At 51.0% G+C, this 17835-nt stretch overlaps 1 protein-coding gene across 9 annotated transcripts in view; it reads right to left on the bottom strand.

Moving 5' to 3' along the window:
- The window catches only part of si:ch211-15d5.11 (nuclear receptor coactivator 7), a 211452-nt gene that overhangs the window by 131216 nt on the left and 62401 nt on the right, over positions 1–17835 (bottom strand). For 8 of the 9 annotated variants that reach the window (XM_038796508.1, XM_038796519.1, XM_038796536.1 and 5 more), the window contains 2 exons: positions 2452–2522; positions 2264–2371 (listed from right to left, as the gene is read on the bottom strand). In XM_038796508.1, the coding sequence (XP_038652436.1) occupies positions 2264–2371; positions 2452–2522 (179 nt within the window). Of the gene's footprint in view, positions 1–2263; positions 2372–2451; positions 2523–9799; positions 9921–17835 lie in introns of those variants that run through there. The other variant, XM_038796554.1, reaches the window with a different exon arrangement.

Raw genomic sequence — 17835 nt, 5'->3', positions numbered from 1 at the left:
AGGAGCATCATCAAGTGCGTTGACATCTTGGTGTGGACTATGGGGCACCACCAGGGCTTGCACAGCCAGAGATGCAGGGGCAGCCGGGGCTCTAACCAGCTGCCACTCCGTCTCAAGGTGAACCCCAGGGCTCTATGGGAGGAGGGGGTGCTAAGTGCCAACCTGGACCCTTCCCATGGAGTGGCGACGGTTGGCACCAGCTCCCTACAGTTCCACGTCTCTGATGAGGCCGCATCTCGCGTTCAGCACACGGGACAGGGTGGCACGGCTGTTCATGTGTCGCTGACAAGTGAGCCAGTGCCCTCGACCCCAGAGTCCGCAGAGGACACTCCCCAGGGGCATTGAGGGCTACGGGATGAGGTAGGCAGCTGGCTGCTGCCACCTCAGTTGTGCATCCTGGGGAAACATCTAGTTGTAGTGGCAGAGCTAGGAGGGCCAAGCACGTTGAGGTTCACTGAGGGCACCGGGGGAGGATGTGGGGGGGGGGGGGCAGGATTGGGGGGGCAAGCGGCTCCAGCAGGAGTGGGGTTTGTACAACACATTAAACTCCTTCTGCAATGCAGGCTAAACCCCGGACCCATTGCTTTTCTCTCCAGGCAATCCCCTCCTCCTCGTGGAAGTCACCCAACCTCCGGCCGTGGACATGTCCCTGGAGCTGTGTCCCATTCCCTGGGTGTTCGGACGTTGACTGCTGTGTATTGCCTCCCACAGTGTTCAAGCACAGTGTCCAGACATCAAGATATGATTGGGATACTAGGCAATGACTCCCACTTGCTACATGACCTGCCCACCCACGGGAATCCTCTTGGCATCTGTGAAGTGATCACTTAACCACGATTGCCAATTCCCTATCAGCAATAGCCTTCAGCTCTGCACAGCCAGAGGCCTCAGCAGTCATTGGGGGGGGTTTGGGTGATCGGTGGGGCAGACGGACAGGGACAAGTGTTGCCCCAGGAACGGGTGAACACAATCCAGAGTTGGCATGGTGGTACCACGGGTGGTTGCCCCGCCAGTGCCTGCCCCCACACTCCACACACCCTCATGATGGCCCACCCCTGTGGAGGGTCTCCCACCCCTGCGGAGTGTCCCTCACTTCCAGCCAAGCATCCCCCACCCCCAGCCGAGCACTGGGGTGGCAAGCCCAGCTTCCCGGGCTCTTTGCCTGTGAACAAAGGTGGCTACTCACCTCTTTGGCTCCCCACAGAAGCCCTTCCGCCAGGTTCACGTTTTTAAAAATACTAATCGGTGCCAGTAATGACCACTTGCTGGAGAGGCCGCTGAATGGTGAGAGGCCGTTGGATATAGGGTCACTCTCATTAATTGTATGGAAATGGTGTTTAAGTGATAATAATTGGTTTCTCACCATGCTACAGTGAGATCCCAATTTCAGCGGGCCGGTTGCATTGCAAACCGTTTGCCACCATCGCAGATCTTGTTTTTGGCCTCTCACGCTATTCACCGGCCTCATTTCGCTTGAGCGAGAGCGCAAAGAGGCCGGAGAATCACTCCCTATATGAATTTCAGAGGTGTGAATGGAAAAAGGCTATGTCTGACCAGTGAAAGATTGTTGGTATGTATGAAAACTTAGTAAAGATACTTCCACACTTATTTTTTATTTTAAAAAAAATACATTTAGAGTAGCCAATTCATTTTTTCCAATCAAGAGGCAATTTAGCGTGACCAACCCACCTACACTGCACATCTTTGGGATGTGGGGTCGAAACCCACGCAAACACGGGGAGAATGTGCAAACAGACAGGGACCCAGAGCTCGGATCGAACCTGGGACCTTGGCGCCGCGAGGCAGCAGGGCTAACCCACTGCACCACTGTGCTGCCCTACTTCCATACTTATGCACTCACATTAAAGTACTACTGAAAACAGATCCCAATGCACTGGAAACATTGAATTATTTTTCTCCGGTTACTGTGTAATCCACTGTGCGTTTTCAATAATTCCTGCTCTTTTTGGGATTTGGATCTAGAGTTCTTCTTCTTGCCCACATATCTTGGGGTGGCACGGTGGTGCAGTGGTTAGCACTGCTGCCTCATGGCAGTGAGTACCCGGGTTCAATCCCAACTCTGGGTCACTGTCCGTGTTGAGTTTGCACAATCTCCCTGTGTCTGTATAGGTCTCACCCCCACAACCCAAAGATGTGCAGGGTAGGTGGATTGGCCACGCTAAATTACCCCTTAATTGGAATAAAAAAGAATGAGGTACTTTAAATTTTAAAAAAAAGAAAAAACCCCAAACCATTCACATACCTGCCCAGGAACAATACTTTGTGAATACATCTTGTTCAGTTGCACCAGTTGATTTGGTGTACTGTTGAACTTCAGGGCTATGCTACAGAGTGTGTCCTCCATTCCAGCCTGTAAATAGAACCACACATATCTCTATCTGCCAATTAGAAAGCCAAGCAAAGAAAGTGACAGAATCGGAGAATACTTACTCTGAATTCTATAGTGCCGACTGGTTTCTCTTGGATGAATTTTCGATAACTTCTCTCTTCCCTTTTGTTTTCTGGGGATTTTGAAAATACAAAAAAAATGAATAATCAAATGAGGTTCTTCACTTTAGGCACAGAAGCCAGCCCATGTGATCTTCTGATTAAGCCTGGCTTGTATTTCCTCGAGTACAGAGTTTGAGGGGTGATCTAATTGCGGTGTTTAAATGGTCTTTTTTTTAAAAATTAAAGTTCCCAATTCTTTTTTTTTTTCTAATTAGGGGCCAATTTAGCATGGCCAATCCACCCATCTTTGGGTTGTGGGGGCGAAACCCACGCAGACATGGGGAGAATGTGCAAACTCCACACGGACAGTGACCCGGGGCCGGGATCAAACCCAGGTCCTCGGTGGCATGAGGCAGCAGTGCTAACCACAGCACCACTGTGTAGCCCTGAGGTGTTTAAAATGTTAAAAAGATTCAGTAGGGTAGACCCTGTGCTATTGAATATCAGAATGCTACTTCCCCTCTCTCAATTTACTCACCTGTTTCAGACAGAATCCACCACTGTCAGGTCCAAACCCCAACGCCATGTAAAATGGGCACGGATCAGTTGGGGTGATTGTCCAACTTCACATACCATTATACCCATTTCTGCTGGAAGTGGCATATTCTTAAAAAATGGATTGAGAATTTTGTTACCATATCGTGCACTGACATCGTCCCGCCTGTGATTGAAGTATGATTTGAGGGAGGCATGGTGATGCAATGGTTAGCACTGCCGCCTCACAGCGCTGAGGACCCAGGTTTGATTTCGGCCCTGGGTCACTGTCCGTGTGGAGTTTGCACATTCTCACCATGTCTGCGAGAGTCTCACCCCCACAACCCAAAAAGATGTGAAGGATAGCTGAATTGGCCACGCTAAAGTCCCCCTTAATTGGAAAAAAAGAGAATTGTGTGATTTGGTTTGATCTTGTAGGAAAGTATTTCATACTGGTAACCAAAAATGATCGAATGGGACTTCTGGTGTGGACCATGGAGTGAGTGGTCACATACAGGGCAGCTCCTGCTCAAAGTCACAGAAAAGAGCTCTTTTTAACTAATACTGGGTGGAATTTTGATGAAAGGACGTAGGTAAAAGTTGGAGGAGTAATTTCCCCCAGGAATGGCATGGCTGCTGGTTACCAGACCTGGCAGAAAACAGTGAGAGATTTGGCTAAAAAACTGAAGCAGACTTGTGCTGCAACAACAGCAAAAGGCACTTTAAGCATGCAGGCGGGGGAGGGCTGATGGAAGCTGGAAGGCTTCAACTTGACTTGATGGCCTTTATTAAAGTTGAATTCCAGCAGCAGAGGGAACAAATGCGGGAAGATTGGGCAAAGGCCATTGAAGAAGTGGTGACACCCCTGAAGAGTTCTTAGGAACGGGTGGAGAAGTGTTTGGAGGTGCAAGGGTCACAGATTTGGGAGATTGAAGGAGTGATCTCGGACCACAGCTATCGTGTGATGACTCTGGAGGTGGAGGTGGGGCTCCAACCTGCCATGGGAAACCTTATGCAACGCCTTACTAAAGTCCATGTATACGACATCTACAGCCCTTCCCTCATCAATTAACTTTGTCACTTCCTCAAAGAATTCTATTAGGTTTGTAAGACATGGCCTTCCCTGCACAAAACCATGCTGCCTATCACTGATAAGTCTATTTTCTTCCAGATGTGAATAGATCCTATCCCTCAGTATCTTCTCCAACAGTTTGCCTACCACTGACGTCAAGCTCACAGGTCTATAATTCCCTGGATTATCCCTGCTACCCTTCTTAAACAAATGGACAACATTAGCAATTCTCCAGTCCTCCGGGACCTTACCCGTGCTCAAGGATGCTGCAAAGATATCTGTTAGGGCCCCAGCTATTTCGACCCTCGCTTCCCTCAGTAACCTGGGATAGATCCCATCCGGTCCTGGGGACTTGTCCACCTTAATGTCTTTTAGAATACCCAAAACTTCCCCCTTCCGTATGACAACTTGACCGAGAGTATTTAAACATCCATTCCTAGCCTCAACATCCGTCTTGTCCCTCTCCTTTGTGAATACCGATGCAAAGTACTCATTAAGAATCTCACCCATTTCCTCTGAGTCCACGCATAAATTCCCTCTTTTGTCTTTAAGTGGGCCAATCCTTTCTCTAGTTACCCTCTTGCTCCTTACATACGAATAAAATGCTTTGGGATTTTCCTTAACCCTGTTAGCCAAAGATATTTCATGACCCCTTTTAGCCCTCTTTATTGCCCGTTTGAGATTCGTCCTACTTTCCCGATATTCCTCCAAAGCTTCATCAGTTTTGAGTTGACTCGATCCTATGTATGCTTCATTTTTCATCTTCGCTAGTCTCACAATTTCACCCGTCATCCATGGTTCCCTAATCTTGACATTTCTATCTTTCATTTTCACAGGAACATGTCTGTCCTGCACTCTAATCAACCTTTCCTTAAAAGACTTCCACATTTCAAATGTGGATTTACCCTTAAACAGCTGCTCCCAATCCACATTCCCTAGCTCCTGCCGAATTTTGTTATACTCTGCCTTTCCCCAATTTAGTACTCTTCCTTTCGGACCCCTCTTGCCCTTGTCCATGAGTATTCTAAAACTTACGGAATTGTGATCGCTATTCCCAAAGTAATCACCGACTGAAACATCAACCACCTGGCCGGGATCATTCCCCAATACCAGGTCCAGTATGGCCCCTTCCCGAGTTGGACTATTTACATACTGCTCTAAAAAACTCTCCTGGATGCTCTTTGCAAACTCTGCTCCATCTACGCCTCCAACACTACACAAATCCCATTCAATGTTGGGGAAGTTAAAATCTCCCATCACAACCACCCTATTGCTCCTACATTTTTCTATAATCTGTCTGCATATTTGTACCTCTACTTCATGCTCGCTTTTGGGAGGCCTGTAGTAAAGTCCCAACAATGTTACTGCACCCTTCCTATTTCTCAGCTCCACCCATATTGCCTCAGTGCTCGAATCCTCCATCATGCCCTCCTTAATCACAGCTGTGATATCATCTCTGACGAGTAATGCAACTCCTCCACCCCTTCTACCTCCCTCTCTATCCTTCCTGAAGCATCTATACCCTGGGATATTCAGTTGCCAGTCCTGCCCTTCCCTCAACCAAGTCTCAGTAATACCAATAGCATCATATTCCCAGGTACTGATCCAAGCCCTAAGTTCATCTGCCTTACCTGCTACACTTCTCGCATTAAAACAAATGCACCTCAGACCACCTTTGCGTTCATCATCTCTTCCCTGTCTACTCTTCCCCTTAGTCACATTGAGTTTATTGTCTCGTATCTTACTGGCTTTATTTGCTGCTTCTTTACTGACCTCTAACTTCCTAATCGGGTTCCCATCCCCCTGCCACATTGGTTTAAAACCTCCCCAACAGTGTTAGCAAAAGCACCCCCTAGGACATTGGTTCCAGTCCTGCCCAGGTGTAGACCATCCGGTTTGTAATGGTTCCACTGCCCCCAGAACTGGTTCCAATGTCCCAAAAATCTGAACCCCTCCCTCCTGCACCATCTCTCAAGCCACGTATTCATTCTGACTATTCTTGAATTTCTACTCTGATTGTCCCGTGGCACTGGTAGCAATCCTGAGATTACTACCTTTGAGGTCCTACTTTTTAACTTATCTCCTAACTCCCTAAATTCTGATTGTAGGACCTCATCCCTTTTTTTACCTATATCGTTGGTGCCTATATGCACCACGACAACTGGCTGTTCACCCTCCCCCTTCAGTATGTCCTGCAGCCGATCGGAGACATCCCTGACCCGAGCACCCGGGAGGCAACATACCATTCGGGAGTCTCGTTTTTGACCACAGAAACGCCTGTCTACTCCCCTTATAATTGAATCCCCTATGACTATAGCCCTGCCAGTCTTTTTCCCGCCCTTCTGTGCAGCAGAGCTAGCCACGGTGCCATGAGCCTGGCTACTACTGCCTTCCCCTGGTGAGTCATCTCCCCCAACAGTATCCAAAACGGTATACCTGTTTTGGAGGGAGATGACCGCAGGGGACACCTGCACTTCCGTCCTGCTCTTTCTCTGCCTTTTGGTCACCCATTCCCTGTCTCCATCACCAATCCTAATCTGCGGTGTGACCAACTCACTGAACGTGCTATCCACGACCTCCTCAGCATCGCGGATGGGGCAAGGGGGGTGCATTATGAGTATGGGGGGAAGGCGAGCTGTATGCTGGCGCACCAGTTGCAGAGGCAGGCTGCATCCAGGGGCTAGTTTAGCACAGGGCTAAATCGCTGGCTTTGAAAGCAGACCAAGGCAGGCCAGCAGCACAGTTCAATTCCCGTACCAGCCTCCCTGAACAGGTGCCGGAATGTGGCGACTAGGGGCTTTTCACAGTAACTTCATTTGAAGCCTACTCGTGACAATAAGCGATTTTCATTTCATTTTCATATTGAAGATCAGACTGGGGCTGGGGATGTGGTGTCAGAGCCAGGGAAGATAAATGAGGCATTTAGAGAGTACTACCAAGGACTTTACGAGGTGGACCCGAGAGGAGAGGAGGGGGACATGGAGCGGTTTCTGGACAATCTGGAATTTCCCCAGGTGGAGGAAGCAAAGAGGCAGACGTTGGAGAAGCCCCTGGGGCTGAGGGAAGTGCTGGATAATATCAGGGATAAGAAGTCGGGGAAGACCCCTGGGCCGGATGGGTACCCGGTGGAATTTTATAAGGAAATTGCAACGGACCTGGCACCACATCTGTTGGGGGCGTTTAATGAAGCACTGGAAAAGAAGGAGTTGCCGGAGATGATGACGCAGGCAGTAATCACACTAATCCTGAAAAAGGGGAAGGACCTGGTGGAATGTGGGTCGTATAGGCCCATATCACTATTGAACACGGATATGAAAGTATTGGCTAAGTTGTTGGCGGGGAGGATGGAGGAGTGTGTCCCCGGGGTGGTGGCAGATGATCAAACAGACTTTGTGAATGGCAGGCAGTTCGCGAGTAATATTAGACGGCTGTTGAATGTGGTGATGAATCTGTCGGGGGCTCTGGTACAGGAGGTCGTGGTGTCCATGGATGCGGAGAAGACATTTGATCGGGTGGAGTGGCGGTACTTGTTCAAAGTTTTGGGAATGCTTGGGTTTGGGACGTGATGTGTGGCATGGGTACTGTTGCTGTATGTGGCACCAAGGGCGAGGACGAATGATATGAGCTCACAAAGCTTTGACTTACACAGGGTTACGAGGCATGGTTGCCCGCTGTCACCATTGCTGTTTGTGCTGGCCATAGAGCTGTTGGCAATGGCTCTCAGGGGGTCGGCAGAGTGGCAAGGGATTATGAGGGGACAGAGGGAGCATCGGGTGTCGCTCTACGTCGATGACCTCTTGCTGTATGTTTCGGATCCGCTGGAGAGTGTGGGAAGGATTATGGGCCTGCTGGGGAGGTTTGGAGGATTCTCAGGGTACAAGCTGAATGTAGGAAAAAGTGAGGTATTCCTGGTGAATGAGCTGGCACAGCGGGCTAATTTAGGGGTGATGCCATTTACGGTAGCGAGGGATAGGTTTAGGTATTTGGGGATTCAGGTAACAAGGGAATGGATGGGGCTCCATAAGTGGAACTTAACGAAGCTGGTGGAGGAGTCTAGGGAGGATCTTAAGAGGTGGGATACACTGCACTTAACGCTGGCGGGGAGGGTCCAAGTGGTGAAAATTAATATTCTGCCAAGGTTCTTGTTTATCTTTCAAGCTCTCCTGATCAGTATACCAAAGGCCTTTTTTTAGAAAGTGGACATGATCATTTCAGGCTTTGTATGGGCGGGGAAGGTGCCGAGGGTGGGGAGGACTCTGCTACAGAGGCAGAGGCAGTAGGGGAGATTGGCGCTGCCAAACTTGCTTCATTATTATTGGGCAGCGAATGTGGACAAGGTGCGGCAGTGGTTGGAAGGAAAAGGGGTATAGTGAGTTAGGATGGGAGGAGGAATCTTATAAGGGGTCTAGTTTGAGGGCTATGGTGAGGCAGCAGTGCCAATGGCAATAAGTAGGTATTCAGGTAGCCCGGTGGTGCAGTCCACAGTGAAGGTATGGAATCAGCTGAGGAGGCATTTTAGGGTGGAAGGGATGTCGGTGCTAACGCCGCTGTGCGAGGATCACGGGTTTGAGCCGGGGGAATGGATAGTGTATACAGGAGGTGGAGAGAAGTGGGGCTGGTCAAGGTGAATGATCCGTATTTGGAGGAAGGGTTCACCAGTCTGGAGGAGCTAAGGGAGAGGGCAGAGCTGCTGAGGGGGAGTGAATTCAGGTATCTGCAGGTTAGGGATTTTGCGCGTAAGGTCTGGAGGGGGTTCCCTGGGTTGCCGGGATACACCCGGCTGGAACGACTGCTGCTCTCGGATGTGGAAGGGGAGGGAAGAATTGGGGATATATATAAGTGGCTGGGGGAGCAGGGAGGCGAGCGGGTGGTGAAGATCAAGGAGAAATGGGAAGAGGAGTTGGGAGGGGAGATCAATTGGGGAGTATGGAGTGAGGGACTGCGAAGGGTAAACGGAACCTCCTCTTGTGCAAGGATGAGCCTGATACAATTTAAGGTGGTGCACAGGATGCATATGACTTGGGCAAGAATGAGTGGGTTCTTTCAGGGGGTAGCAGATGAGTGTGAGAGGTGTGGGCGGGAGCCAGCATATCACGCCCACATGTTTTGGGGTAGCGAAAAATTGCGAAGAATCTGGGCGGGAGTGTTTGCAGTCTCAGCCAGGATAGTGGAGGAGGCGGTGGACCTCGACCCTTTGGTGACGATATTTAGGGTTTCAGAGAAGCTGGAGCTCATGGAGAGGAGGAAGGTCGATGTTGTGGCCTTCGCCTCTCTGATTGCATGGCGGTGAATTGTGCTGGAGTGGCGGTTGGCATCGCCACTGGGGGTAGCGGCTTGGTTGGGTGACCTGTAAGACTTCCTGCGATTAGAGAAGATAAAATATGGGTTAAGGAGCTCCTGAGGGTTTGAGGAAAGGTGGGGATGTTGTGATCGTGTTTGAGGGACTGTCATCGCAGGGGGGGGGGGGGGGGTAAGGGTGAAAAAGGGGCTGTCATCGCAGGGGGGGAGGGGGGGGTAAGGGTGAAAAAGGGGAAAAATCTATACAGACTGTAAAGTTGATTGTCGGGAAGTATGTTTTCCGGGGTGTTTATTTGCTGTAACCTGTTTTGACACATGTTTGAAATAAAATACATATTTAAAAAAATGATCAAATGGATTCAACTGTAATTTAGTTTTGTTCTGGTGTTGGTAAGAAATGGACTTCCTGCGATAAATAATGAAAATAAAGAAGCAGTTTCTTACTCAGCTGCAATCTGTCCAAACACTTCCTCCTCAGTGCATCAATCAGGTTGACTGAACTAATTCCTCGGCTTAATTCACTATTTTCCAGAACTGTGAAACTCCTCATCCATCAGTCGGCTATTAAAATCTAAGATTAGAGTTGACTACAACAAGAAAAACAACAACTTATATTTATATTGTGCCTTTAGTATAATATAATGGCCCAAGTTGCTTCACAGGAGCACTATAAAATTAAATATCACACTGAGCCTCATAAGGAGATATTGGGAAAGATTTTTAAAAACAAATAATCTTTATTGGTTTCACAAGTAGGCTTACATTAACACTGCAATGACGCTACTGTGAAAAGCCCCTAGTCGCCACATTCCGGCGCCTGTTCGGGTACACTGAGGGACAATTCAGAATGCCCATATTACCTAACAGCACGTCATTCAGGAAGCACCAGGAGGAAACCCACGCTGACACGGGGAGAATGTGCAGACTCCGCACAGACAGTGACCCAAGCCGGGAATTGAACCTGGGACCCTGGCGCTGTGAAGCAACAGTGCTAACCACTGTGCTACTGTGCAGCCCACTGTATGCATTCAGCTGAGGGATGTCCACCTAGTAAAACAGTTGGTAGGGTCACAACACTGGAAGAACTGACGCAAAGATTCCAACTAGCTAAAGGCAATGAACTCAGATACCTGCAGCTTCAAAACTTCCGACGGAAGGAGACAAGGACATACTGTAAAAATCTCCTCGTCATCGCACCCCGCCACCTGTTCTGGTACACTGAAGGAGAATTCAGAATGCCCAGCGGGGCCCGAAACGCTGCGGCCTACGCCCGGACTCTGCCCCCTCCCACCACGTGCGATCCATGGGGGCCGCCATCTTAGCAAACCCCCACCATGCGGCCGGCCACGTACGACTCATGGGGGCCACCATCTTCCTCGCCGCACACCACGTGCGATCCACGGGCCCCATCTGCATCTCCATGCTCAGAAAGCTAATCAGAAGACTACGACTTCCCCGGGCACTCACCACGCGGCCCGCAACTCAGCGCAGCGATCCTGCATCAAGCTCGCCAGAACGTACCGGCATCTACTCGACTGGACGCCCACTCGGAAGACTACGACTTTCCCGGGCACTCATCACGCGACCCGCAACTCAACGCGATTACCCTAGACCAATCCCGCCCCAAGCACCTACGAAGTTCGATGGCGGAGGTCCAGATCAACGGGTACAACACGCCATGCCTCTTTGACTCCGGGAGCACCGAGAGCTTTATACATCCAGAGCTGGTAAGACGCTGTTCGCTTTCTATTTTTCCTGTGAGCCAAACAATCGCCCTCGCTTCGGGCTCCCACTCAGTCCAAATCCAAGGACGCACCGTCGCTACGCTCATAATTCGAGGCGCTAGTTATTCAAAATTTAAACTTTATGTCCTGCCTGACCTCTGCGCGCCACTCTTATTAGGCCTGGATTTCCAGTGCAACCTCAAGAGCCTCACCCTCAGCTTCGGCGGGCCCCTGCCCCCACTCACTATCTGCAGCCTAGCCACGCTGCGCATCTCCCCCCCCCTCCTCTCTTCGCCAATCTCACTCCAGATTGCAAATCAGTAGCTACTCGCAGCAGGCGATACAGCCTACAGGATAGGGTCTTTATCCGATCGGAGGTCCGACGGCTGCTCAGTGAGGGGATCATAGAGGCCAGTAATAGTCCCTGGAGAGCTCAGGTGGTGGTCGTCAAGACCGGGGAAAAAGTTTGCATGGTCGTCGACTATAGCCAAACCATAAATCGCTTTATGCTCCTAGACGCGTATCCCCTCCCCAGAATTGCAGACATGGTTAATCAGATCGCCCAATATCGGCTATTTTCCACGGTGGATCTGAAGTCTGCATACCACCAGCTCCCAATCCGCCCGGAGGACCGCCACTACACGGCATTCGAGGCCGATGGCCGCCTCTTCCATTTCCTCTGGGTCCCTTTCGGCGTCACTAACGGGGTTTCGGTGTTCCAACGAGCAATGGACCGAATGGTAGACCAGTACGGGCTGCGGGCCACGTTTCCGTATCTGGACAATGTCACCATCTGCGGCTATGACCAGCAGGACCATGACGCCAACCTCCACCGTTTTCTCCAAACGGCACAGAAATTAAATCTCACTTATAACAAGGAGAAATGCGTTTTCCGCACAAACAGACTGACCATCCTCGGCTACGTCGTGGAGAACGGAGTCCTGGGCCCAGACCCGGACCGCATGTGCCCCCTCTTAGAACTCCCCCTCCCTCATTTCCCCAAGGCCCTCAAACGGTGCTTGGGTTTCTTTTCGTACTACGCCCAGTGGGTCCCTCAATATGTGGACAAAGCCCGCCCACTCTTTAAGGCCACACGATTTCCCCTGTCTGCTGAGGCGCGCCAGGCCTTCAGCTGCATCAAGGAGGACATCGCCAAAGCAGCCATGCAGGCAGTGGATGAATCCACTCCCTTTCAGGTTGAGAGCGACGCCTGAGAGGTAGCTCTAGCAGCCACTTTAAATCAGGCAGGGAGGCCCGTTGCATTTTTCTCCCGTACCCTATCCGCTTCAGAGCTCCGACACTCCTCTGTTGAGAAGGAAGCACAAGCCATCGTGGAGGCTGTTCGTCACTGGAGCCACTACCTCGCAGGTAGGAGGTTCACCCTCATCACCGACCAATGATCGGTTGCCTTTATGTTTGACAACTCGCAAAGGGGCAAAATAAAAAATGATAAAATCCTTCGGTGCAGGATCGAACTCTCCACCTATGGTTACGATATTAAATATCGACCGGGGAAGCTCAACGAGCCCTCGGATACACTATCCCGCGGGACATGCGCCAGCGCGCAGATCAGCCGTCTGAAAGCCATCCACGTTGACCTCTGCCATCCAGGGGTCACCCGGCTCGCCCACTACATCAGAGCCCGAAACCTGCCTTTCTCCAACGAGGAGGTAAAAGCGGTCACCAGAGACTGCCCGATCTGTCCGGAGTGCAAACCGCACTTCTATAGACCAGACAGGGCCCACCTGGTCAAGGCTTCTAGGCCCTTTGAACGCCTTGCGATCGATTTCAAAGGGCCACTCCTTCCACTAACAAGAACATTTATTTCCTCAACATCATCGACGAGTTCTCCCGATTCCCTTTTGCCATTCCATGTCCTGATATGACCTCCCACACAGTCATTAGGGTCCTGCATAGTGTCTTCACCCTGTTCGGTTTCCCCAGCTACGTACACAGCGACCGGGGTGCGTCCTTTATGAGTGACGAGCTGCGTCAGCACCTGCTCGACAAGGGCATCGCCTCGAGCAGGACTACCAGCTACAACCCCAGGGGGAACGGGCAGATGGAGAGGGAGAACGCGACGGTCTGGAAGACCGTCCTACTGACCCTCCGGTCTAGAAAACGGCAAGTCTCCCAATGGCAAGAAGTCCTCCCAGACGCGCTCCATGCAATCAGATCCCTCCTCTGTACTGCTACAAATCAAACCCCTCACGAGCGACTCTTCATTTTTTCTAGGTGCACTACCACGGGGGTCTCACTTCCGGCGTGGCTGAGGACACCAGGCCCGGTCCTCCTGAGGAAGCACGTCAGGGGGCACAAAAGTGACCCCTTGTTGAAAAGGTGCTCCTCCTCCATTCCAACCCCCAGTACGCATTCGTGGAGTTCCTGGACGGTCGCCAGGACACAGTATCCCTTCGGGACCTGGCACCCGCTGGATCCAGCCCCCCACCCCCACTGAGGAATCCCTTACCCCGTTCCCTATGCTGCCGCCCCCTCGCGCCCCCGATTCCAAAGCTCACCCCACCGGTTCCACGCACCAGAACCAGCCCGCCCCCAGCGCCCCCAGTCTCCGGTCGAGCCAGAGGTGTATGAAGTTTGGACGGGACCCGCCCCGGAGTCTGCCATCGTACACCAGCTCTCAACACCCACCCAGCCACATCAAGAGGCTGCAACCCCGGTGCTCCGCAGATCGAAAAGAACAATTCGTCCACCGGACAGACTAACTCTGTGAGCCACCACCCCCGCTGGACTCGATTTTTTTCACAGGGGGTGAATGTGGTGAATGTGATTCACACGGTATTATAATCTGTATATATATGTGTCTATATTGTAAGTGCAGTTGCACTACCTGACCACCAGGGGGAGTAGCTCTGGGAATACTCGAGAGTTGTACTGGGCTTCTCCCTTGGCTCCGCCCAGGACTCCTCCCCCGGGAGCTGCTGTGTAAAGATCTGTGCCACAGAGTTAGCTGGCCAGTTCACCGAAAGTTCAACGGTTAACAGGCTGGCTCTGTTGTAAGTATATTAAAACCACTATTCTAATCCTACAAGCACGTGTCCGTAGAATTGTTGGTTCCAACACAATTCACCTAACAAGCACGTCTTTCGGGACTTGTGGGAGGAAACCGGAACGCCCGGAGGAAACCCACACGCAGACACGGGGAGAACATGCAGACTCTACACAGACAGTGACCCAAGCCAGGAATTGAACCTGGGTCCCTGGCACTGCGAAGCAACAGTGCTAATCACTGTGCTACTGTGCCGTCCCTTGGGCAAGATTTTAACGGGAACATTTCTAAGTTTCATTTTGAGTACGATTGGCGAGGTATTTCTTGATGGCTACTCTGGCGAGATCACGGCCTGTGGGTCAGGTGGATTGGCCGTGCTAAATTGCCCTTAGTGTCCAAAATTGCCCTTAGTGTTGGGTGGGGTTACTGGGTTATTGGGATAGGGGGAGGTGTTGACCTTGGGTAGGGTACTCTTTCCAAGAGCCGGTGCAGACTCGATGGGCCGAATGGCCTCCTTCTGCACTGTAAATTCTATGATACTAAAGGCACTTAGTGCCAGAAATGAGTCCCCACAAGCTTCTCACTATTTCAGACTGTCTCGCTCCGCTGCTGGGCCAGTTTGTGGCGGGCACAGCAGACCACCATAAAGAGGTCGACCCTTTCGGGGCTCTACTGCAGAGCACCACCAGAGTGCACCCACAAGAAGCCACTTGAGAATATTTTATTTATTTTTTGAAATTTAAAGTACCCAATTCATTATTTTTCCAATTAAGGGGCAATTTAGTGTGGCCAATCCACCTACCCGGCACGAATTTGGGTTGTGGGGGTGAGACCCACACATACACTGGGAGAATGGACAAATTCCACATGGACAGTGACCAAGGGCAGGGATCGAACTTGGGTATTGGGCGCTGTGAGGCAGCAGTGTGCCACCGAGCCGCCCTTGACTATTTTGTTTATTAAACGGTCAAGTTACAAAGATTTGAAAATCAACTACGTAACATTCCATATATCCGGCAGCTCAACAGAAATGTGCGGAGACTGCGAAATGTTATTATGATGCCGGCAGTGGAGGGGGAGGCGGAGATAGTGGTGGCGCTGGATGCGGAGAAAGCATTTGATAGAGTTGAGTGGGGGTACCTGTGGGAGGTGCTGGAGCGGTTCGGATTCGGGGAGGGATTCATCAAATGGGTGAGGCTGCTCTACGCGGCTCCGATGGCAAGTGTAGTTACCAATGGAAGGAGATCGGAGCACTTTAGGCTCTACCGTGGGACCAGGCAGGGGTGCCCTCTGTCCCCCTTGCTCTTTGCACTGGCGATTGAACCTTTGGCTATGGCGTTGAGGGAGTCAGGGAGATGGAGGGGTCTGGTGCGGGGTGGGGAGGAACATCGTGTATCGCTGTATGCGGATGACCTGCTGTTGTATGTGGCGGATCCAGAAGGGGGAATGCCGGGGGTGATGGAGCTGTTAGCGGAATTTGGGGGCTTCTCGGGCTATAAGTTAAATTTAGGCAAGAGTGAGGTATTTGTAGTACACCCGGGTGATCAGGAGGAGGGAATTGGGAGACTCCCATTTAAGAGGGCAGTGAAGAGTTTCAGATACCTGGGGGTGCAGGTGGCCAGGAGTTGGGGGACTCTCCATAAGCTTAATTTTACAAGGCTGGTGGAGCAGATGGAGGAGGAATTTAAAAGGTGGGACATGGTACCGCTATCGCTGGCGGGCAGAGTGCAATCTGTCAAAATGACGGTTCTCCCGAGGTTCTTGTTCCTTTTTCAGTGTTTGCCCATCTTTATCCCTAGGGCCTTTTTTTAGAAGGGTGACTAGCAGCATCATGAGCTTTGTTTGGGCGCATGGTACCCCGAGGGTGAAGAGGGTCTTCTTGGAGCGGGGTAGAGATGGGGGGGGGCTGGCGTTACCCAATCTCTCGGGGTATTATTGGGCGGCCAATGTGTCGATGGTGCGCAAGTGGGTAATGGAGGGGGAGGGGGCAGCATGGAAACGGATGGAGAGGGCGTCCTGTGGAGATACAAGCCTGGGGGCCCTGGTAACGGCGCCGTGGCCGCTCCCTCCTACGAGGTATACCACGAGTCCGGTGGTGGCGGCTACCCTCAAGATTTGGGGGCAGTGGAGGCGACATAGGGGAGAAGTGGGGGGCTCGATGGAGGCTCCGTTAAGGGGGAACCATAGGTTCGTCCCGGGGAACATTGATGGGGGATTTCAGGGTTGGCACAGAACGGGCATCAGACAGCGGAGGGACCTGTTTATTGATGGGAGGTTTGCGAGCCTGGGGGAGTTGGAGGAGAAATTTGGGCTCCCCCGGGGAACATGTTCAGGTATCTGCAGGTAAAGGCATTTGCTAGGCGGCAGGTGGAGGGATTCCCTTCACTTCCCGCGAGGGGGAACAGATCAAAGACGGGACATGGGCTGATGCCCTGGAGAGGGTTAATTCTTCCTCCTCGTGTGCGCAGCTTAGCCTCATCCAATTCAAGGTGCTGCACCGGGCCCACATGACTGGGACGAGGATGAGTAGGTTCTTTGGGGGTGAAGACAGGTGTGTCAGGTGCTCGGGGAGTCCAGCGAACCATGCCCATATGTTCTGGGCATGCCCGGCACTGGAGGAGTTCTGGAAGGGGGTGGCAAGGACGGTGTCGAGGGTGGTGGGATCCAGGGTCAAGCCAGGATGGGGACTCGCGATTTTTGGGGTTGGGGTGGAGCCGGGAGTGCAGGAGGCGAAAGAGGCCGGTGTGCTGGCCTTTGCGTCCCTAGTAGCCTGGCGAAGGATCTTGCTACAATGGAAGGATGCAAGGCCCCCAAGCGTGGAGACCTGGATCAATGACATGGCGGGTTTCATTAAGCTAGAGAAGATCAAATTCGCCCTGAGAGGGTCGGTACAAGGGTTCTTTAGGCGGTGGCAACCTTTTGTCGACTTTCTGGCTCAACGATAGGGTACAGGGACAGTAGCAGCAGCAACCCGGGGGGGAGGGGGGGAAGGGGGAGGGAAAAGGGGGGGGGGGGCGGACAATGACTATGTTTGTTTATTTAATTTTAATTTATTTTTAAGTTCTTTTGTTCTTTATTGGGGTTGGGGGGGATGTGATACATGCGTCGATACGGCCTGGGGGTGTTACAGTTATTATGGGTTATTTTGTTGCATTTCATTGTTTGTCGTTATGTTTTATATTTTCTGTAAAAAATTCCAATAAAAATTATATTTAAAAAAAAAAATATTCCATATATCACCTTAACCATTAAACAACAACAAAAAGTCACCATTCCATATTGGTACCAATACAAAGCTATATCAGCTAACTTCCACAAAAAAAACAAACACATGGTATCACACCTCGCAAGTTGTGTGTGTGTGTATATATATATGTGTTGGGTTCAATTCCTGTACCGGCTGTGGTTATTCAACTTTGTCCCTTGCCAGAGGTGTGGTGAAGCTCAGGTTAAATCACCACCAGTCAGTTCTCCCCTCAAAGGGAAAAGCAGCCTATGGTCATCGGTGACTTTACTTACTTTACTGTGTGTATTGTGTGTGCCTAGATTTGGCAGTGGTACCTCCATTAGATAATTATCTGCTGAAAATAGCTGCCTGTGGGTTCATATTTTAGCAAGAATCATCACCTTCAGGCAAGCTAGCAGCAAAGGAAGGGAAAATAAAAATCTACCTGATTAAGGTATGCTCTCCTTCTGAAATGCTTATGCCATGACTAGTTTTCTACTTTTAACTCCCTCCATGTGAAGGA

This window comes from Scyliorhinus canicula, chromosome 1 (genome assembly GCF_902713615.1).
Source record: "Scyliorhinus canicula chromosome 1, sScyCan1.1, whole genome shotgun sequence".
NCBI classification, from domain to species: domain Eukaryota; kingdom Metazoa; phylum Chordata; class Chondrichthyes; order Carcharhiniformes; family Scyliorhinidae; genus Scyliorhinus; species Scyliorhinus canicula.
This window is presented reverse-complemented; position numbering and strand designations above follow the sequence as displayed.